The 21438-nt window shown below is 43.1% G+C and overlaps 7 protein-coding genes across 11 annotated transcripts; 6 read left to right on the top strand and 1 right to left on the bottom strand.

The window, feature by feature from the left end:
- Positions 1–424: 424 nt before the first annotated feature.
- On the bottom strand, positions 425–9774 carry LOC121187849 (claudin-4). 2 transcript variants are annotated; one of them, XM_041047316.1, is made up of 2 exons: positions 9756–9774; positions 425–1080 (listed from the first exon to the last, which is right to left on the bottom strand). In XM_041047316.1, exon 2 carries the CDS (start codon positions 1061–1063, stop codon positions 425–427), a length of 639 nt encoding a protein of 212 aa, XP_040903250.1. In that variant the 5' UTR covers positions 1064–1080; positions 9756–9774. The 2 variants fall into 2 exon arrangements, with proteins under 2 accessions (XP_040903250.1, XP_040903249.1); XM_041047315.1 differs by lacking the exon at positions 9756–9774 and adding an exon at positions 3399–3411 and having other exon boundaries at positions 425–1101.
- On the top strand, positions 6018–21423 carry cldnj (claudin j). 3 transcript variants are annotated; one of them, XM_041047311.1, is made up of 2 exons: positions 6018–6148; positions 20225–21423. In XM_041047311.1, exon 2 carries the CDS (start codon positions 20252–20254, stop codon positions 20885–20887), a length of 636 nt encoding a protein of 211 aa, XP_040903245.1. In that variant the 5' UTR covers positions 6018–6148; positions 20225–20251; the 3' UTR covers positions 20888–21423. The 3 variants fall into 3 exon arrangements, with proteins under 3 accessions (XP_040903245.1, XP_040903243.1, XP_040903244.1); XM_041047309.1 differs by lacking the exon at positions 6018–6148 and adding an exon at positions 17381–17512; XM_041047310.1 differs by lacking the exon at positions 6018–6148 and adding an exon at positions 19667–19753.
- LOC121187846 (claudin-4-like) lies at positions 7389–8438 on the top strand. The gene has a single exon (XM_041047313.1). It carries the CDS (start codon positions 7501–7503, stop codon positions 8122–8124), a length of 624 nt encoding a protein of 207 aa, XP_040903247.1. The 5' UTR covers positions 7389–7500; the 3' UTR covers positions 8125–8438.
- LOC121187843 (claudin-4-like) lies at positions 9723–11165 on the top strand. Its single transcript, XM_041047308.1, has one exon. The coding sequence runs from the start codon at positions 9779–9781 to the stop codon at positions 10412–10414; it is 636 nt and encodes a 211-aa protein (XP_040903242.1). The 5' UTR covers positions 9723–9778; the 3' UTR covers positions 10415–11165.
- Positions 12227–13541, top strand: cldnf (claudin f). Its single transcript, XM_041047302.1, has one exon. It carries the CDS (start codon positions 12317–12319, stop codon positions 13070–13072), a length of 756 nt encoding a protein of 251 aa, XP_040903236.1. The 5' UTR covers positions 12227–12316; the 3' UTR covers positions 13073–13541.
- Positions 14175–15406, top strand: cldne (claudin e). Its single transcript, XM_041047312.1, has 2 exons — positions 14175–15015; positions 15247–15406. The coding sequence occupies exon 1, from the start codon at positions 14274–14276 to the stop codon at positions 14904–14906; it is 633 nt and encodes a 210-aa protein (XP_040903246.1). The 5' UTR covers positions 14175–14273; the 3' UTR covers positions 14907–15015; positions 15247–15406.
- LOC121187842 (claudin-like protein ZF-A89) lies at positions 17374–19258 on the top strand. 2 transcript variants are annotated; one of them, XM_041047305.1, is made up of 2 exons: positions 17374–17512; positions 18187–19258. In XM_041047305.1, exon 2 carries the CDS (start codon positions 18209–18211, stop codon positions 18872–18874), a length of 666 nt encoding a protein of 221 aa, XP_040903239.1. In that variant the 5' UTR covers positions 17374–17512; positions 18187–18208; the 3' UTR covers positions 18875–19258. The 2 variants fall into 2 exon arrangements, with proteins under 2 accessions (XP_040903239.1, XP_040903241.1); XM_041047307.1 differs by having other exon boundaries at positions 17389–17519.
- Positions 21424–21438: the final 15 nt, after the last annotated feature.

Genomic DNA, 21438 nt, shown 5'->3' with positions numbered 1-21438 from the left:
AGACTTTGCTGAGCCCTACAGCTGGCACATGCCCCTTGTTTGTGCAGAAATGGTGTTACACTTTAAACATCAGTTACTGGCTCTGTGGCATTAAACTGTACTTCCACTGAGAGGAAGGCTTGAATATGAATAAATCCTTGAACAAATTTTCTTCTTTTATTTATAATCTCGCAAAAAACGTGAGAGGATTTACATCATTTTGCGAATCTCTGAAGATCAAACACATCAAGCTAAAATCTACAAGTAACGGGTATAAACATTTGAAATGAAATATTAAAAGCAACAGAAGATGCACCACTACAGGAAAATGGTCATTACAAAAACACATTGTGAAACATGCAAACTTAATGTTCAAGCCCAATATGCTGCATTAAAATCCATCTACTGACCACATTATCTTCATCTGCACTCACATGACACATGATCATACATAGTCCCTTCTGGTGTATCCATTGACTGACATGGTTTTGACAGCTGTGTAGTCCATGCGGGGAGGCACAGAGCCACTGCCACTCGGCGCTGTAGCCGATCTGGGGGGGCAGGAGCAACAGAGCAGGGCCCCCCCTAGAATGAGCAAACAGGAGGCAGCCCAGCCGAAGTACAGCGCGTTACCGAACTCTCTCTTTCCTGTCTCCTCCAGCAGCGGGTCGTAGAAACCCAGGACAATGGCATGGGCTGTCCAGGAAACGGCCACCAGCAGCAGCAGTCCAGCCACCACAAAGGTTACCCCAGCAGCCACCACGAGCCTTGGTTTGCTGCTCAGATCCTGGCTACAGTTGGTGCACTTTGCACCAGCCACTGACAGGCCGATGCCCACGATGCACAGCACCATGGAGACAATGACCAAGGCGCGAGCCGCCTGCAGGTCAACTGGTAGCCCCAGCATGGAGTCGTGCACCTTGCAGTGCATCTGGCCCGTGCTCTGCACTGAACAGTTCATCCACAAACCTTCCCAGATCACCTGGGAGATGACAATGTTCTGACCAATGTAAGCAGCCACCCGCCACATGGGCAGGCCGCAGGCCACCATCACCCCCAGCCAACCGGCCACGGCCAAGATCATCCCAAGGATCTCCAAACCTGCAGAGTACATAGTTGGAGCTGGGGATGAAGAGAGAGCTGAACAAGACTCTCTTCGAGGGCTCTGTGGATAGAAGGCCTTCTGTGTCTGCAGGCTCAACCCTCCTGAGATGAAGGCGATATCGGATCTCGTTGACTCAAAGTCCAGCGTAAGACTTTTAGTGAGAGAGAAAAAGAGAGGGAGAAACAGATTCTACCTTCTTTATAAAGCTTAGACGACTGAAGGTGGAGTCAGCTTAAGGTGGCATCATGTTTACCTCCAAACTGCACTTGCACATGGGGTAACTTTAAAATTTTTGTTTTTAAACAACACTGTGTTCAAATGTAGTTGTGTCACATGGAATGTGCCATAAAAATCAATATTCTTGCAGAAAATATTTTGTCAAACACCTGTAGAGTCTTAGATAACTAAAAATAAAATATATTAATATGGTTTCTAAAGGACAGAATCCAAAATCCAAGCCTCATTTGCAAAGATGAAATCCTCACAAGAATCATTAACGTACTCTGTTCTGATCATACTAAGATGTTAGGATTCCAGCGCTCTTTTTCAGTCTCTTGAATTCGAGTAAGAGCACGTATCTGTTTATCTGTGACATGTGACAACCTTGAGGAAAAAAGCTGAATCACCATCTGAATGAGATCTCCATGCAAGAAAAAAAAGCAACAATGACAGGCCTTGTTTTTGTTGGTCAGCTACATAATCCTGCCCAGGAGAAAAAAAAAAACCACTGGGTATAAGATAACAGGGCTCATTATCGGTCTGCATGCTTGAGGTGTTCTTTAAAACTGAGGTGATATTGTCAGTTATATGTTCAAATAAAACGAAAAATGAACTGAGAGTATCAGCCTTGTTGTCAATGACCTGGCGTAAGCAGATGATGATCTTTAGAATCTCCACCGCAGCAAACGTTAAAGCGTGGATACACACCTGGGACGTAATGGCTGGTCACCTGTGGCGCTAATCCCCTCAGTAAATATCCCCTCTGTGTGTATGATCATTTACTGAGAACCTCAAAGGACAGAGAGCACATTTAGTTTTAGGCTAAAAAAATTCTGTCTGAGCAAATCAGTTAAAATAATCAACTGAACATTGAATCAAAAAAGGCAAAAAGAGGTGCAAAAGGACGATGAATTAAAAAAAGCGTCTCTCACTAAAGTGTATCACAGCTGTTCTGTCTTTATCTGAATCTATATCACTACCGATCCTTTTATCGTGCCGACCATTGAAAAATCATGTGGGAATATAAACCTAACACAGTGAGAACAGCTTCTTTGTTTGACAGCAGGATGGCTGAGGTTGATTGACAGCTGAGCTCTCTGTCATTACAGGCTTTTCTCTAATTAACCGGGGTCACCTGGGGTCAGTGGTCAGAATGATCATCTCTGCTCTCTTGTGGTTACCCTCCTCCACAGACACACACATGAACGCACATTATGCACCCTCCCATCGGCCCACACAAACACGGACACACACTTGACTGGAACTGGATGATTTTAGATGCAAATGAGACGAGTGTTGTATTTGTTGGACATCAGTTAGAAGAATAATGTTAGAAACGCCTGCTGCTTTCACCCATCAGCTCGAATGTTTTCCTTCCGTCTGGAAAATGAGGCTTTTTTTAAAAACTTCAGCTTGAGTGACAGTTAAGTTCCCGTTAATCCGACATTAAATGCATTTGTGTTACTGACCTGTGGACAGAAGGCCAACATGACAATTTAACAACTATCCCATGTCAGGTTTCACCAAAATGCAAATCCAGGGACCTCTCGTGAGAAATGCTCTTTTTTTATAAAAAGATGAGGCACAGAAATAGAAGTAGAAGATTAACTATGCATGTGATGAGCACTCTGAGGTGGAGTTAGCTCAGTCTTTTCATGAGGTTGTGTAAACGTGTGTTTTTACAGGCAGGGGGAGCCACTATTGCATCCTATCTTTGTTGTATTGATTATCTTTGGTTATTAGAGCATTGCTAGTCAAAATGATACTTTCAGGGACATGATTTCACACATGGCAGCCTTTTGATGCCTTCACAAATTGAATTTATTCCTCAGTTATTTCTGAAGTGCCCTGCATGGTGCTAAGACATGAATCAAATGCTGCTTTCTCCCTTTGCCTTTAGTTTGCACCTGGCAGTCCCTGGACAAGGAGTGCAAGAAGTAGTGTGAGGGCGTTCTTAATTCCAAGGAAAACATTTTTGTGTCTTGGAACCTCTAACGGCGGAACACGGAGCCACTCTGTGGATTACCAGATAAAACCAGATACAGCTTGAATCATATGTGGTGTGTAATAGTACACAGAACAGCACTTGGGCAACACAATTTCAACCTCAGGCCAAAAGTTTGGATGTTGCTATGGACAACTGATAACCTCACACTAACACTGCCTTTTTACTAAAAGTCCAACAATATCTAACTCTACCTATCTCACACAAAGACACCGATCCACGTCTGACTTTGTCTCATCTTGATCTTTCCATGAATTCTGTCCAACCACACCCACTATTACAATTCACTTTAACAGGCTTTTAACAAAAACACATAAAATATTATACCAGGGCTAATATTACATCTTTACATTTGGCTCCATTTGGTAATAAGATTTGTCTTTTATACTTTCAGCTTTCGGGGTGTGTTAGGGTTTTTTTTTTAATGACACACTAGATTCACACACAGTAAAATGTTTAGGGAAGCTGACTTTGTTTATTTGTACCAAGTTTCAGGAACAGCCACGTTGAATTGTCACATTAACTTTCCTTAATGTAAGTTTATTTGACCTTTCTCATGATTTCATGTGAAGCAGATACTTTTCATTTCATCACATAACACTGATGTTTATGCAAAAACGGATTTAAAATTTAAAGAAACCACAGTTAGTTTGCTGAATTTAACAGATTTATACAGAGGATCTCCAGAGATCTGTCTCTGAATAACAGGTCGGTCTGTGATGTTTTTATCCACATCAAATTAAGCCATTTTTAGGGAGTTCACCACATTTACAGCAGGTGCATGAACATAAATAGATCATTTCCTGTTGCTACTTGCTGAGCACCTTGCTAAACGTTCACCTGTCGTGGGAACAGGAACCAGTCTGACTGGTTTGTATGAGGTACTGGCGTGTACTGTAGGTTGTTGTTTCTCCACAGTGAGTGTTGTTCAGTCCTAACAATGATTAGAATATTCTTTGTGACATTTAATTCAAACCTTCCTTTCTTTAGATTTTGTTTGTTACTGTTTGGATGGAAAATAACAACATATATTGGGAAGTTAACTGATTCATAAAAATAAGGAAGCAAAAGTTGCTTCTGTCTTTTGTTTAAACACCAGTCCCTGTTGTCCGCAGTGCACACGAACGGCACGGGAAGTTTCCACAGACCAAGAAACAAACCCTTCATCACTCCCCATTTCACAGACAGAATGGCTTCTATCCTGACATGGCAGCTATTCTGTTTGACTTATATGAGCTAATATCAGATTTAGACCACTCGACTTTCAAACATTTATCTGGCACAGAGGAAAGAAGTGTCCGAGCCACTTCGTCAGAATAGATTAAAAAATGACAGCATGTTGTTTGATAGATATTTTACACTCTTGATGCTGTACTTCACCTGATCTCCTATAAAAGATCCCGACTGTCAAAGACCTCAGGTTCCTGTTTGTGTCATGTGACAATGTTTCATGCCCAAACACACATGACCCAGAGCGAATGCAACAAAGACACTCACTGCGTCTAAAGTTCCCACTGAAACTGTGACTGTGCCTGAACAATGGCCTCAGGGCTCGCTATGATGATGTCACACAGGTACACACACTCACACTCATCCCAGTCTGACGCTGTTTTTCCAAAAAAAGAAATCTGTTTCTGTGTACCTCATAAATAAAACAATATACAGAGCATTTCACATTCTAATCTGTTATCTTGCTAATTAGCTAAAGTTTCTCCTCTAAATTCAGGCAGTCATGTTAATTGCTGTTCACAGTTTTGCTAGCAAATGTTTTAATTGTGAATTTAAACTCTTAATTTGTGTTTTCTTGCCCTGGACATTGAAAATGGCTGAAGTGTTTCTGTATCTATGCACACGTAGCTGATTGTATTATTTACAGTTTTATTAATTGTACTGAATTGTACAGTAGAGAAGCGTTTCTCTTATTTAGCCCAACCCTCATGGATAGATGTTAATTAACCTAAAATAAATTTAACTTTGGGAAACTTAATAAACTTAAAATCCATAAAATGTGCCTGTAGTGGAAAAAGCCAGGTTGACTGAAGGGCTGGGCCCCCGAGTGAAAGCCAAAGCCAGTTGTTAGTGTGAAGTCTGGGCCTGCCTCAGACTACCTGCTGACACTTGTCACCTTGTCTTCCTCTGGTATTTTCTCACAGCTGCAGGTGTCTTTTTACTGCTGCTGCAAAATTTGTTCTGTTCCCTTTTGCAAAGTCGCCCCAATTGGGAATGTATGCAGCATTAGGTGACCACACAGTTTTGTATTTTGAAAAGTGTAAACAGTTTCACTCGACCAGCCACACGCAGCACGTCTTCATTTTACTGTCTGGTTATGCACATATGAGATCATTCAGTTTCTGATTCAGTGCCTTGAAAGGGTACAGAAGACTTACACATCAGGACTAATCTCACCCTGAAACCATCTCTCCTCAGAGTCTTAATTGTGGAAATTCCTCCCTTCTTCCTTGTGTGTGGAACCCAATCTCCGTAGCCAGGCCGGAGTAGCTTTAATGATCTTACCTTGGATAAAATAGAGGCATTATAGTCCTAACGGCAGTTTTGGCTCTTAAACACTGCCTCTATTCATTTCTGAAACAATCTGATTCTCTTCTTCTCTCTCTCTCTTTGCCCCTGTTCACCATTCCCTCTTTTTGCAACAGTTTGTCAGCTGGAATCACTTGGCATGGTGTTTGCTATTTCTCCAGCATCTCCCTCTTGATGTCTTCTCACTGCTGTGGAAAGCTATCGATAATTCAAGTGGGACCTGGGCTGCAAAGTGCACACGTTTCGCCAAAGACAACCTATAAGAGAAGGTTGCAACTCTTCAGGACAGACATCACTCAGAGGTCAGCTTTGTTCTCTCTCTCTCTTCCTTTTTTTTTGCACCTACTGTACATCTTTTCTGTTCATGCATGCTCATATAAAGCGTAAAATAGGATTATTATACTACAGTGTGAGCAGGCCTGTTTACAGCAGTGTAATCTGTGCAGGATATAATCTGCACTTTGATTCATGTCAGAACGGTCTGAGCATTTACCCAACCAGCTGCATTTTTACTGTTCATAATTTACTCATTTTAGTCACTTATTTACAAAGGACAACACAAAGCCTTTAATGATGCTGTGTTTGTGTGAGCTAACGTACATTTATCGTGATTTTTCAAGAATTTGGGTTCAACTAATCTCGTCATTTTCATATCAGTCTTCTTGAATTCTGTGAATTAAGCATTTCATTTTTAAAACTAAGAAACTGCAAATTAAGGAAGAGAACAGTGTTTTCGTGCACTGATAAACACGTTCAGGTGGATGCACACTGTGCACAGTACACTCGTACACTTGGTGTCACTTTCACAGTTTTCAGTGTGTACAAATGGACATCTGCAAACAAAAGGTTGTGTTCATTTGAGACTTTGTGTTTTATGAACATCTTCCTTCAAATCACATGTATGGAAGTAATAGAGGCGACAAATAGATTGAAATAACTTGTCCTGACATCAGATGGTAGAAAGAACTTAATTTACAAACGGTTAATGTTTGATGAAAATCCTGAAACTCTGAAAAATATTTTAGTCTGTCATTTGTTTTAATCAGAAAAACAATCTTTAGATTTGGGAAGCACTTTGAAGACTACTGGAGAAGCGTAAAAGTGCAAAGTAACATCCTTAAAACTTGGGTTTCTTCTTTTGGGGTTTAGGTTTTCTGAGTTCCTCTGAAGTTGATGTTTCAGCTCATACACAAGTAATGTAGTGTTTTAAGCCACTGTTACCACAGTACCTCAGAAAAAAGAAGAAAAACAGGAACAAAAATGTTACCTAACGGCCAGCACCAGCATTTTGGAGGTGTGGCTGATGATACTTTTGAAAGTCTGCAAAATCAATCTAAGTGCCTGTTAGTCACAGCGTGGCTGTTCCACCTGCAGCGATTGTCTAACTGAAGCAAAAACTGACATGATGACACATGCCCAGGGATGGGAGCGGCGGTGGTGAGAGTGGTCACCACGTCATAGCTGTGTGTGACAGTTTGTGGGTTTGTGTGTGTGTGTGAAGCAACTTCTGAGTTGAGCATATAAAAGACCTGCTCCAACCCTGCCTAAACATTTACTCTTGGGGATCTCTCAAGCAAGACTACACTGACTTCCAGAAACAAAACTTTTGGACCTTTTTTTTTGGACATCTGTGCTAAAAGCTTTCTGAGGAGACATGGCATTGGCCGGCCTTCAGCTGTTCGGCATTACCCTGTGCATTATTGGATGGATTGGGGCCATTGTTGCCTGTATTCTACCCCAGTGGAGAGTGACAGCCTTCATCGGCCAGAGCATTGTCACTGCTCAAATCACTTGGGAGGGTATCTGGATGAACTGCGTGGTGCAGAGCACAGGCCAGATGCAGTGCAAGGTTTATGACTCAATGCTGGCCCTTTCCCAGGACCTCCAGGCTGCTCGTGCCCTCACCATCATCTCCATCTTTATTGGCATCATAGGCATCCTCCTGGCCATCGCGGGGGCCAAGTGCACCAACTGCGTGGAGGATGAGGGCTCCAAAGCCAAAATTGGCTTGGCAGGTGGTGTGATCTTCATCATTGCTGGTGTTTTGTGCCTCATCCCGGTGAGCTGGACAGCAAACACCATCATAAGGGACTTCTACAACCCACTACAAGCGCAGTCTAATAAGAGGGAGCTGGGAGCTTCACTCTTCATCGGCTGGGGGGCCTCAGCGCTCCTCATCCTGGGTGGCGGATTGCTCTGTGCCAACTGCCCTCCCAAGGACAACTACTCCGCGAAGTACACAGCTCCCCGTTCATCTGCACCCAAGGACTACGTCTGAGGAGGAGAAAGCCAAATGAGAAGATCAAGAGACTGAAAAAAACACTTGAGTCAAATTCTTTGTGGTCCAGGAAATGGATTCATTTAATTAATTACATATGATTTGAATTTCACTTTGACCTTTTAGTGCTCACAGTTCGGTTTGATGCCTCCATGTTGAGTTTTAGCATGAGCACCACACCCACTCTATGCTTCTGTGGGCCACATAAAAAAGTTGGAATATTATTAATTAACGTGTTTCTTTTACATTTCAGTTTTAAATATTTTTTTACATGTGACTGTCTGAAACTGTAAATAAAGTTTTTTTTAAATCAACATTGAATTTTCATATTTTGTGTGTTGTTTTAGATTTTATAACATGTTGGACAAAGAGAAGTGTTAAAAGAGTTTAATCTTAAGCTAAAATGGATCCTCCAGAAAGGAGACAGGAGGTGGGGCTCTGATGTACACACACCACAGATTTTAGATGATTAATATCTAAAAACAACAAAATGCATTTTATACAAATAATACAGAGTTCTACGTGTCAGCTTGTCCCAAAATAAATCCACATTACACTGTAAAATACTCTTTTATTTACCATCTCTGAAAAATCTCACTTTCACAGTGTTCTCGGTGTAAACAGAACAACAGTGTCTTACTGTTGGGAGAGGGACTATTTTACTATACAATGATTATAAAAAGCAACAAAATGCACTCAATACAACACAAGACAACTTTGCAACGTTGCTTTGAAATCAGTCTGGCTTTCTGTGTGATCCTCATGATTTATGTGGAATAGAAAACATACTTTAACATTACTCTTTATCTGGTGTTCTCTGGGTGGCTCAGTGCAGTGCTTTCTGTCTGAGTCGTTACCTGTGCAACACTGCCCCCTGCTGTAAAGAAAACAACACACAGCTGGTAGTTTCTCTCACACACATGCTCATGATCAACAGTAACTCTATCAAGGTTGTCTTATAATTAGAATGAAATTATAATTAAACTGTGATCGAACTTGAGAGCAGAGCCCATCTGTGTGTTGCTGAGTGAATGTCTTAGATAAATTTATAATTATTGTAATAAAGGATTTTTAAAAACAATCCTCTCCTCGGTCTTAATCAGGGTCTCAACCGTAAACAGTGAGGAACTTACTAAAATCTCTAAAACAGGTTTTTGTTGTGATCCAATCAAGTGCAACATTGATCTTACATTGATGAGTACTTTCATTGTGATTGGAAAACTGGGACGAATAAACAGAAGTAACGAGTCACGCCCGGAAAATGGCCCCTTCTGTTAGTGTGTGACATCCTGTGATACTTCATGTTAATTTCATTAAAATTCAATGTAATTAAAAAAGTTTTTCTTATTACTTATTTCTTATTAATCTTATTACTGAATAAATTCGAGAATTAAAGGTTAATGGTTAAGAAAGCAGTTTGTTTTTGCATCTGACCTTGAAGCTTTGTATTTCTGGCAGGTCAGCAGTCCTGAAGGTCACAGGGTCTCTGTTTGTGTGTAAACTGATTCTAGCCAATAGGAGCTGAGGACTGTGGCATCACATGTCCTCATGTCTCGGCGCTTTCTTCTCACGCAGCAACCTATAAATACAAACTCACAGTGTCCCACTTGTCTTTCTTTGTGTTTTTTAACGTGCGAGGAGCAAAACCGATGAGATGGTTTCTCAGGGGATTCAGATCATCGGCATATCGATGGCCGTGATCGGCTGGTTCATGGTCATCGTGGTGTGCGCCTTGCCCATGTGGAAGGTCACTGCTTTCATTGGAGCCAACATCATCACGGCTCAGACCATCTGGCAGGGCATGTGGATGAACTGTGTGGTGCAGAGTACAGGCCAGATGCAGTGCAAGATGTATGACTCCATGCTGGCTCTGCCCCAAGACCTACAGGCTGCTCGGGCCATGATCATCATCTCCATCCTGACCGGAATCTTTGGAGTGGTCTTGTCAATCGCTGGCGGGAAATGCACCAACTGCATCGACGATGAGCGATCCAAGGCAAAGGCTTGCATCCTGGCTGGAGTTCTGTTCATCGTCTCCGGGTTGCTCTGTCTCATTCCAGTCTCCTGGTCTGCCAACACCATCATCACCAACTTCTACAACCCGCTGCTGATCGAAGCCCAGAGGTATGAGTTAGGAGCAGCACTGTACATCGGCTGGGCGGCTGCTGCACTGCTGCTGATGGGAGGGGGACTGCTGTGTTGGAACTGCCCGCCCAAACACGAACACCCCCACTATGTACCCAAATTCACACCTGTGAAGTCAGTCTCCACATCAAGAGAATATGTGTGAGATGGTTTGCACTTCCTTCACGGGCTCTCGAGGCCACAGGAATTGCAACAGAGGGAAACGATAGTTTGCTTCCGAACTCAAAGATATAATCACAGGCGATGTAAATATGGTATGAAATCGCAGCTTCCCACAAACCAACCCATGAGGTTTTATTGCAGTTAGTGTATTTGTCAAGTTGACCTTTCTCTCTGCGGACATTTTGCCTTTTCAAGCTGTTGTGACCAGCAGCGTAAACAATGGCTGCATGCCATTTAGTTGTGCCAGCAGGTCCTGGGACTCTGTGTCCTGGTTGTCACACGTGAATGGAACCATGTCATCATTGATGTTACCGCTCTGATTTTCCTGCCGTGTCTACGTCAACACCAGAAACGATTCTTGGCTTACGATTATTTTTTATTTAAAATGTAAATGAAATTTTCTGAATTCACATTGTGTTTGTAGCAGGTTGATGAATAACTTGGATTTGCATCATGATAATTAATCAGTGTAAAACTTCAGTCATACTAAAGGCAGAGTATGTACAGCTTCCTTCATGTTTAACTTCTGCTTGAGCCGGACCTGCAGTGATAACATCTGCCTTAAGATCAAAAGGTAATTGCTCTCTCTTGCAAAACGCTGCATTCAGCATAATATGAGCAGTTTTATTTGTTGTCCTCTTCACTTTCGCTGCCTGCACATTCGCTTGATATTTCTGTGTTTGCTTGAGAAGACAAATTTTCTATCACTGTAAATAAAGCACACTCTCAGTGGATTGTTATTGTTTTGCTTCATATTATTCTACTCAGCATCACATGGCTTGGTGATGAGATGTGGCCACTGCAGCAAATACAGTGGCCACAATCACACAGTGCAAGGAGCAGGTTAAATGAGCCGCTGATGCAATAGTTTCCATAGGAAACAGGACGCAAGTACAAATAAATGAAATATAATTCATGTCAGTGTTTGTGCATTCGATGCTGACGGGCTCTTAAAAGAAATAAGAAAAAGAAAGAAATTTGACTTTTTAGATTTTTGAACCTATCACGCTTTAAATTGTGTGTTGATGAGAAGTAGCAACAAATATCCATCATGGGTTTCGGCCTCGTCATCACCAGTTTTCACAAAACAGACTTTCCTCTCTGGGCCCCAGCGTGGAAATGATTGTTGGCACGGTATCAGGTTACCGAGTAAGGTGTGTGAAAGAAGTGTCAACAGCCTGTTTACACAACACAGGTATCTATCACGGGATGTAGGAGGTAGTTTAAATGCAAAGTGACAGTGTGAGTTGCGTTTCCTGTGACTGGCTTCCTGTGTCTCATCACTCCATTAAGGTGATCGTTGTCAGTGCTGAAACAGATACTCGGCTGCCTCTCATAACCTGCCGGGCAACAAACAACAAACAAACAAACAGATTCAAGAATTTATTGTCATACACAGCAGGTCACACTGAGCAATGAAATTCTTACTTTGCGAGTTCCTGTCACACAAATAAAATACACAAGTAGAAAAAAGTAAATAACTAAAAATATAAAAATAAAGGAAACAAAAATATACTTTGTTTGTGAAAACAACAGCTGCACATCGTTTGATTATTTGCCATCTTTTGCAGCCTGAGGTGGTTCTGTGAAGTTGCTGACTTGTTCTAACTCTACCCAGTGACCTCATCCTTCCTGCAGAAAAAAAATGCCCATGCAAGTTTGTTTTTAAAGAACTGAAGTAAGACATTGTTTAAAAATAGGTGCCACGCCTCTCGCTGCAGGAAGTGGAATCTTGTTTGACCAGAAGAACTCACCCGACGATAGGCCGGCCCTCCTCCTGTACATGCTCTGACAAACAAGTCAGTAAGTTCTGCCACTCTGGACGAGCAACAGACCTCTACGCTGAGACACTTCTTCCTCCGGCTGAAGACAAAACCTCTTCACCATGGGGAGGATTGGCAAGGAAGTGGCAGCTCAGGTCATAAGCTTCATAGGCCTGGTTGGGGTGTCAGTGACCTGTGGGATCCCCATGTGGAGAGTGACGTCGTACATTGGAGCCAACATCGTGACTGGCCAGGTAGTGTGGGATGGTCTGTGGATGAACTGTGTGATGCAGAGCACAGGACAGATGCAGTGCAGTCTGAACGAGTCTGTGATGAGGCTGTCCCCCGATCTGCAAGCCGCCCGAGCTCTGGTTGTCATCTCCCTTGTCTTCGGCTTCATTGGCTTCATTATCACCTTCATTGGAGCCAAGTGCACCGGCTGCCTGAAGAAAGACTCATCAAAGGCCAAGGTGGTGATCATAGGCGGCTGTCTCATCATTCTTGCTGCCATCCTGGTCCTGATTCCCGTCTGCTGGTCTGCAGCGATCACCATCGCAGACTTCCAGAGCCCCTTGACAATCGAGACGCAGAAGAGGGAACTCGGAGCTGCCATCTACATCGGCTGGGCCTCTGCTGCAATTCTTCTGGTCGGTGGGATCATCCTAACCACGTCATGTCCTCCTCAAAGACGCATGTATGGATACCCAGGATACCCACCGGCACCAATGTATCCTTACGCAGGCCCAGCGACAAACCCTGCAACATACGGCCGTGTGTATACTCCCGCATCCAGCCAACCATACACAGGGACAGGGACATACGTACCCAGCAAACCTTATGCAGCACCGATTACATACCCGGTTGGACAGTACCTATAGACACTGAGGGAACAGTGACAGAGGATAGAGACTGAGATTTCTCCCATGATGGCTTCAGGAACTTGTTACGCCACTAGAAACCAAAATTACACCAAATTATATGTATTTCTAGAGGCTGGTATGTATTCCAATAAACTGTTGGGATATAAAATGAATTCACTCAATCACTGTGATCTTTGATTAGTCTGAGTCTTTCATTTTTCTCTTTTGATTGATTGATTGTGCTCTAAAGTAGAAATCCTTCTCCTTTGTGAAGTCTTGACTATGAAGAAATGTTGTGTGTACGTGGCTAAATGCACGGAGGGCTGCATTGCTTTCCACGGAAGTCTCTGTAAACATATTTATTTCCTTGTCACACAGAGTCTATTTTTGTAAATTAGGATGATGTGATGTGTTTGTTTTCTGTGAATGTCACTTTATTTTTGAGATGATTCAAAACTGTTTCAATAAAACGTTTGTAGAATATTCACTTGTTTGTTTGTGGAGTTATTGTCACAACATATTTCATGCCAGAATATGAAATGTTATCTGTGAAGATGGCGTGTTGGTCACTGAGAGGCAGAAAAAAGCTGAGATGAAATTAATTATATTTAATTATAATAAAGGATTTCCAAAAACAATCTTTTATTCAGTCTTAATCAGTCTCTCGACTGTGAACTATAAACAGTGAGGAACTTACTAAAATCTAAAATAGCTTTTTATTGTGATCCAATCAACCTCAACATTGATCAGCGTGAGTGCTTTCATTCACACCACCCTTACGTCTGACATCCGGTGATACTTCCACCCCCGTCTGTGTTTTTTTTTTTAACGTGAAACCAGTGACTGGACCTGAACTTCCAGTAATTCACCGAATCAAAGGCTGGTCACTGACAGAGCATTGTTTGAATGAGGAATGTAGGGCGTCTTCACAAACCTCATTTACATAGAGTCATTTAAGACTGATTTTCATCTCCTCGAAACTGTTCCCCGTCAACATACAGATAATGAGAAGAATCTGGTTGGACGAGTAAGTCGTTCAACACACTGGTTTCAGGTCAGCGCGTAGGACATTCTGACTCCACCTCCGAAAAAAAGACATCTTTAAAACTGACGAAGATGTGCCACAGTCTTTATTCAACTTTACAACCCGAGCTGAGCTGACCTGCTCCTGAGACCTTCCGCTCTTCTGTTTCTGTTCAACTCAAACAAGACCTTCATCATGGTGTCTTTGGGACGACAGATGCTGGGCTTTGCCCTGGCCACCATTGGCTTCCTGGGGACCATTATTATATGTGCCCTGCCCATGTGGAAGGTCACAGCCTTCATCGGAGCCAACATTGTGACAGCGCAGGTCATCTGGGAAGGCTTATGGATGAACTGTGTAACGCAGAGCACAGGCCAGATGCAGTGCAAGATCTACGATTCTCTCCTGGCTCTGCCTGAGGACCTTCAGGCTGCCAGAGCTCTCGTGGTCATCGCCATCATTGTTGCAGCCTTTGGGATCATCCTGGGAATTGCTGGTGGCAAGTGTACCAACTTTGTGGAGGACGAATCTTCCAAAGCCAAGGTGGCCATCGCTTCTGGAATTGTCTTCATTTGTGCCGGCGTCCTCGTCCTCATCCCTGTCTGCTGGTCTGCCAACACAATCATCAGGGATTTCTACAACCCCTTACTGACCAACGCCCAGAGGAGAGAGCTGGGGGCTGCGCTCTACATCGGCTGGGGCACAGCTGCGCTTCTCATCCTGGGTGGTGCCCTCCTCTGCAGCTCCTGCCCACCCAAAGAAAGCCCAGAGTATCCAGTAAAGTACTCCGGTGCCAGGTCCACAGCCACCAGCCGAGCCTACGTCTGAGACCTCTATTCTCCTGAGAAAGACTGCAAGCTATTTTACTTTTCTTGAGTAACCCTTGTTTGTTGTGAGTTTGGGAAAGCACCGCAAGCCATGTCTCACTTGAGAACTGATTTTTCTGAAATTCAGAATTCTTTTGTGGAGGCAAGAGAGAGTGTTTCTTGAAGAATGAGAAACACAGCACAAAGATGTGGTGTGAAACTACAGTACTGACAGGAAAATCTTCCAACAGCAAGATCACTGGACTGAATCAGAGCAATTCTATGTTAAGCTTGTATCAAACCTAATTTTCCTCTGAATGTTTGGCAAATGTAAGCCGTGCTTGAAGAAGTTTAATGGTCAGCAAGACCTATGATGAAAGTAAATTTGTACAGTACCATTAATATATTGTGAATGTATTGTATAAACTATTTTAGAAATATCTTTGTCTCATATTAATATCAAAAGGCTGCTTTTGTTTCTTGAAATCACTGATTTTTAATAAAACAATCACTTTAACTGATCATCAAGTGTCTTTTTAGTTCAGCCACATTTGAACGGATATGTTCAAAAGGTTGATCTGTTCATTTCTGTTGTTTACACTAACATTTTCAGCTTAAAGTTGAGCAACAGAGCAACAGTAGAATGAAACACTAAAAAAAACAATGCTTGAGGTCTCTGGGCAGAAGTTAAACTAGTTCAACCAGTTGTACGGTGTGAAGTGCCAATCAGAGCGTTTTCACCAATGAAATGCTGCCACCAGCGTTTAAACAATCTGAATTAAAAAGCATTTTCTTGTTGAGTAAAGAATAAAGAATAAATCAACGATACACCCCTGTAATGTTTGAGGACTGAGTTTCAATTTTTGAGCTTCAGGCATCGTAAGGTAACGTCTCGTAACATTTTCGGACGTCTCTGGCTCTCAGGCCCGAGCATTAGTTCTTTCTGATGACATAAATCATTGAAATGGGTCAAAAACATACAGTATACTTTTTTAGAGGCTAAAGGTTTCTCTAGTTGGGCGCTGTAGTTTTTAGTAAATGGTGTTGCTCATTGATGGGTTTTAAATAGTTTTTCAACGACAATGGAGCTCAAGTATCAGGTTTGGACACACACATCGTACTCGTTAAGAGGATAGAAGGACAGTTACAGGTGGAGGTTTCGCTTGTTTACAAATACTTCTGATCCAGACTTCCACCATGTTCTGAATCACAAACATGATGTCAGTGCAGCATTGCAGGGAATTTCACTGGTGTGAACACGCCCTGTCTTGTCTTTACTTTTCACCTGGTATCACATTCCTGACTCGCTCTCGGCAATTAGAGAGAGAATCTACTTGAACCAGTTATGGATCAATGATTGTGAGCAAACCTCACCGATGAAACAGGCAATGGAACAACTTCGTCATGGTTTAGTGCACCACTGACCACACAAAGACTGAAAAATTGGTTCCAGTTATTCCAAGTATTCTTCTGCTTTCAGGGTGTATAAAAGGTTAAAGGCCATACCTCATCACATCATGCTTGTTCAGTAACTTTTTATTTTCAAAATTATGGGAAGAGTTTAGTTTTAAAATGTAGAAACATACTTGAAAAAAAAAACCATAAACTGTTCAGTAAGTTAACAATAAAACTGAACTAATTTGAAGGACAAATCTCAAACACCTTGTGAGCTTTCATTCAGACCCTTTCACTTTTTTGTTCACTTTTTTGTTCACGTTTTGTCGTTTTGAAAAACTGAAACATCACATTAACATAAGACCCTTTTCTCTTGATCATCTTTGAGATATTGCTGCACCTTGATTGGAGTCCACCTGTGGTAAATTCAGTTGACTGGACACGATTTGGAACGGCAGCCACCTGTTGATTTAAAGGTCCCACAGCTGACAATGATTATCAGAGCAAAAATTAAACCATGAGGTCGAAGAAGCTGCCTGCAGGCACAGATCTGGGTACAGCTCCAAAAATATTTCTGCTGCACTGAAGCCCCGAAAAGCACAGAGGCCTCCATAATTCTTAAATGGAAGAGAACCCGATGGTTGCTCTGGCTGAGCTCCACAGATCCTTTGTTGAGATGGGAGAAACTTCCAGAAGGACAACCATAGCTGCAGCTTCATGACAGAGTGGCCTGACCGAAGCCTCTCCTCAGTGAAAGACACATGAAAGCTGGAAGAAAAAGCAGCTTAAAGACTCTCAGATGGAAACAAGCTTCTCTGGTCTGATGAAACCAAGATTGAACTGTTTGTCTTTGATGCTAAGCATTGTGCCTGGAGGAAACCAGGCACTGCTCATTATCTGCTCAATTCCTTCTCAGCGGTGAAGCATGGTGGCAGCATCAGCTGTGCGGGTGTTTTTCCAGCAGCAGGAACAGAGAGACCTGTCGGGGCTGAGGGAAAGCTGAATGTAGCGAAGCAGAGATATCCTCCATGAAACCCTGGTCAGGAGCTTTCAGGACCTCAGACTGGGCCAAAGGTTCACCTTCCAACAGACAATGACCCTGAGACCACAGCCAGCACAAGAGGGACAACTCTGAATATTATCGAGCAGCACAGCCGTGACTGGATCCTAATCGAGACCTGAAAATGGCCGTCCACCGACTCGAGGCTGTATTCGCTGCCAAAGGTGCTTCAAGTAAGTAGTGAGTAAAAGGTCTGAATACTTGTGATATTTCATTTTTTCCTTTTTCATACATTAGTGAAATTTGGAAAATTCTGTTTTCACTCTGTCATTATGGGGCACTGAGTGTAGACTGATGAGGTAAAAATGATTTAAAATGATTTTAGCAACACAACAAAATGAGAGAAAGGTGAAGGTGTGTGAATGCTACGCGTTGCTAAAGACCTTCAAGAGCAGAGAACACAAACATGTTGCTTCTGTGGCTGGAACGGTCATTTAACAACATAAAGCACAGTGTGGCAGGAACTCATGCTAACGTTTACAGAATAATCTCATGACATCCCGACAATAACGTCACTTCTGCAGATGTGCAAGTGAGTGTGCATTTTCTTTTTTCTTTACACTTTTGAACTGCTTACATTAGTAAGCTGGTGCCTTTCTCTGTCACATACATCTGTTTCCATGTTGAAAACAAACAAAACCTTGTGTAACACAATCCTCACATCCATCCAGAGGAATAATTGAAACCCCAAACCTCATTAACCTTAAACACAAAGAATCCTGCATGGCTGGTATTCTTTGGCAGGGTTGTGTGTTCTTATTAGCTTGGCTTTCACGCCTCCCACTCTTCATTCTCATTTTGCTTCAGATGAGCACAAACACCTCATCAGCTCTTAACATTCTTTCAGAGACACTCGAAGAGAGACGGCGATGGCTTCCATGGGGATGCAGATGGTGGGCTGCTGTCTGGCCATCTTAGGCTGGATTGGGGTGATCGTTGTCTGTGCCGCACCCATGTGGCGGGTCTCTGCCTTCATAGGCAACAACATAGTGACATCGCAGATCACATGGGAGGGCATCTGGATGAGCTGCGTGGTCCAGAGCACAGGCCAGATGCAATGTAAAGTGTACGACTCCATGTTGGCTCTGAGCACAGACCTCCAGGCTGCCCGTGCCCTGGTGGTGGTTTCCATCGCCACAGGCATCGCAGGGCTCCTCATAGCTTTTGCTGGTGGAAAGTGCACCAATTTCATTTCAGAGGAGAAGGCCAAGGCGAGGGCTTCAGTGGCAGCAGGTGTGGTGCTGATCATCAGTGGATTCCTCTGCCTTGTCCCTGTGTCCTGGACTGCCAGCATTATCGTGAGGGACTTCTACAACCCTGTGTTGGTAGACGCCCAGAAACGAGAGCTGGGGGCCTCGCTTTATATCGGCTGGGGCGCCGGGGCACTGCTGCTCTTGGGAGGGGGGCTTCTGTGTGCCAGCTGTCCCCGCAATGAAGATAACACCCCCTCGGTGAAGTACCTCCTAAACAAGCCCACAGGACCCAGCAAAGAGGAATCATTTCGATCTTCAACACCAACAAAGACGTACATTTGAGTTCTCTAAGGAAGCAAGAGGAAGTCTGTTCGTTTCTGTTCTTCAAGAGGGAAGAGAATCCTGGAGTTTAATCAGCTGCTGTGAAATGTCAAGGAAAAGGACATACACACAGACAACTCTCAATGAAGGAGCCGTGGACATTGTCCTGATGAAGGAATCAAACTTTGGATGTATGAAGATGCTTTCTGTGTGAGACTGCTATGAATCTGAGTATTATCTTTGGTAATGAACATCTGTGTGGGGATTGTTCAAATTAATGGAAACTCTGTGTTTTAAATGTTTGGGAAATGATTGGTTTCAACACAATGTGATTGCACTTTGAATCTTTTTGTTCTTTGATGTTTGTGATTTTATTCTTCCACAATAAATGACCCACTGTGACAAGTTTTTTTTTTTTTTTCTTTATATACATTTCAAAAAATGCTCCTGTGGTTATTTAAACCAAACCCTGAGAGAACCAGTTTGTCAGGTACTTACCAGAGATCACTATCCAGGGAACAAACACGGTGACTCAGGGACTCACATGCCTGTTGGATGATGTGTTTGGTAAGGCACGGCATACTTTTGAAAGTTTCACCCAGCACAGGTACATAAACATTCTGCTTTACAGGAAGGAAACAGATTCATTCATTAAAAGGGGGCTATCTACAGAGGGTGTAAATATGTCACCAAAGTTTAAATGATTTGAATTGGTTCAGAAAGATGTCAACCCCGCGGGAGTGCTGTGTTTTCTCATGTTATCAGGCCACTGATCAAAGTGAAGGGTCAAATTACTCAGACGTCACTGGAAGTGTCGGAGGAGCTGAAAATGTCTCCACAGCGACTCTCTGTGCTGTGAGCACAGCAAAGGAATAAAGGTGGACGTTGAGTGTCTCTAAGGTACAGGTGTCTTCAGTCCAGTAACTTTAAAAAAAATTAAACATGTTGAACAGCTCTACTCTGATTAGTCAAAAACATTATTTGTGAGTGAAAGTCTGAAGGTGACACCAAAAACTTCAATGGCAAATTGTAATTTTATGCAATAATAGAAGATAATCTTTTCTTCATTTCTTTTTCCCAGATTCTTCACTTTACCTCCAGTCACCAGCAATTTATGACCTAACTTGTTTTGTACCATATTTGTAATTGAGAGTAAAAACTCTCTCTGATGAAATACTGCCCCCTAGTGGCCTTTTGCCTCTGTGGAAAGAAAATCTCTACATTTTTATCTAAAAACAATCAGTTACAGGAAACAGCTTCAGCTTTACAGAAAGCACCTTTCCTTTTCTGTTTCCCTGCCACAGCTTGTGTTTTTTTAGTTTACAGAATCCATTCTGAATAAAAACTCTCAACACGTGTATTTTCTTCCAGGGTGTGCGAGAGTCTGCCCACTGTCCCATGGCTCTGCAGGAGCTGGGCATCAGCCTATCCATGATAGGTGTTGCTGGGACCATCCTGATCTGCGCTCTGCCCATGTGGAAGGTGACAGCGTTCATCGGCACCCACCTGGTAGTCATGCAGGTGTTCTGGGAGGGTCTGTGGATGACCTGCGTCAGTGAGTACACAGGTCAGCTGCAGTGCAAGCTTTATGACGCCCTGCTGGACCTGTCACCAGACCTCCAGGCAGCCCGGGGCCTCATCTGCATCAGCCTGGTTCTGGGATGTTTGGGATTCCTCATCTTCCTCCTGGGAGCACGCTGCACCAACTGCCTGAGCCACCCGAGTATAAAGGTTCGGGTGGTGTTGAGCTCTGGGGCCATCTTCTGCCTGGCATCCCTCACCACCATAGTTGCTGTTTCCTGGACGGCCAACTCCATCATCAGTGACTTCCACAACCCACGGGTCCCTGAGGTGCTGAAGAGGGAACTTGGAGCAGCCATTTACATCGGCTTTGTGACCTCCGGGCTGCTGTTCTGTGGGGGAGTCATCCTGTGCACAAGCTGCCCGCCACAGCCGGCCAGGTTCCCCTCCGGTGGGTACACACAGGCCAGGATCCCCACACACAGCAGCTATGCCATCAAGAACTATGTGTGACGTGAGGACAGAGGGTGGAACACACACACACACACACACACACATCTTGAACACTGCGTGATGGGATGCATTCCATTTATAGATACTGAAAAACATAAACCAGTACATGAACACTTTTAAATACAGGAAAGGACTGTGAAGGTATGATTAGCAATACATTCCAATATGCTGCCATTTTCCCACAAGGTTAAACAAATGACAGTTATCAGTACAGATACTGTGGTTCTGTCCACAGTGGTGTCACTGCCAGCCGTGTGCAGATGTTTGTCACATTTTCTGGGCATGAAATGTGCTGTTGAATCATTAGAGCTCCATAAAGGGGAATGTAAATTTTACTGCAATCTGTCCCAGTGAATTATATGGATTTTCATGGTCTCGTGTATGAAGTATGCATCTGTAGCTGTTTCCTCTCACACAGAAAAGTGGAGAATATCTTTGTAACCCTGTAGCTGAATGTGCAGACATTTTGTGTGCTTGTGATTTGCATCGTAGAATTCAAAAATAAACACCACAGAGTAAACATGTGCCAATTCAATCACTACTCTGCCGTG

The sequence above is a fragment of the Toxotes jaculatrix genome, chromosome 9 (genome assembly GCF_017976425.1).
Source record: "Toxotes jaculatrix isolate fToxJac2 chromosome 9, fToxJac2.pri, whole genome shotgun sequence".
NCBI lineage: Eukaryota > Metazoa > Chordata > Actinopteri > Toxotidae > Toxotes > Toxotes jaculatrix.
This window is presented reverse-complemented; position numbering and strand designations above follow the sequence as displayed.

Coding starts and splice junctions, on each gene's coding strand:
- LOC121187849 (XM_041047315.1), bottom strand. CDS start 1,093: ATGTACTCTGCAGGTTTGGAGATCCTTGGGATGATCTTGGCCGTGGCC.
- LOC121187846 (XM_041047313.1), top strand. CDS start 7,501: ATGGCATTGGCCGGCCTTCAGCTGTTCGGCATTACCCTGTGCATTATT.
- LOC121187843 (XM_041047308.1), top strand. CDS start 9,779: ATGGTTTCTCAGGGGATTCAGATCATCGGCATATCGATGGCCGTGATC.
- cldnf (XM_041047302.1), top strand. CDS start 12,317: ATGGGGAGGATTGGCAAGGAAGTGGCAGCTCAGGTCATAAGCTTCATA.
- cldne (XM_041047312.1), top strand. CDS start 14,274: ATGGTGTCTTTGGGACGACAGATGCTGGGCTTTGCCCTGGCCACCATT.
- LOC121187842 (XM_041047305.1), top strand. CDS start 18,209: ATGGCTTCCATGGGGATGCAGATGGTGGGCTGCTGTCTGGCCATCTTA.
- cldnj (XM_041047311.1), top strand. CDS start 20,252: ATGGCTCTGCAGGAGCTGGGCATCAGCCTATCCATGATAGGTGTTGCT.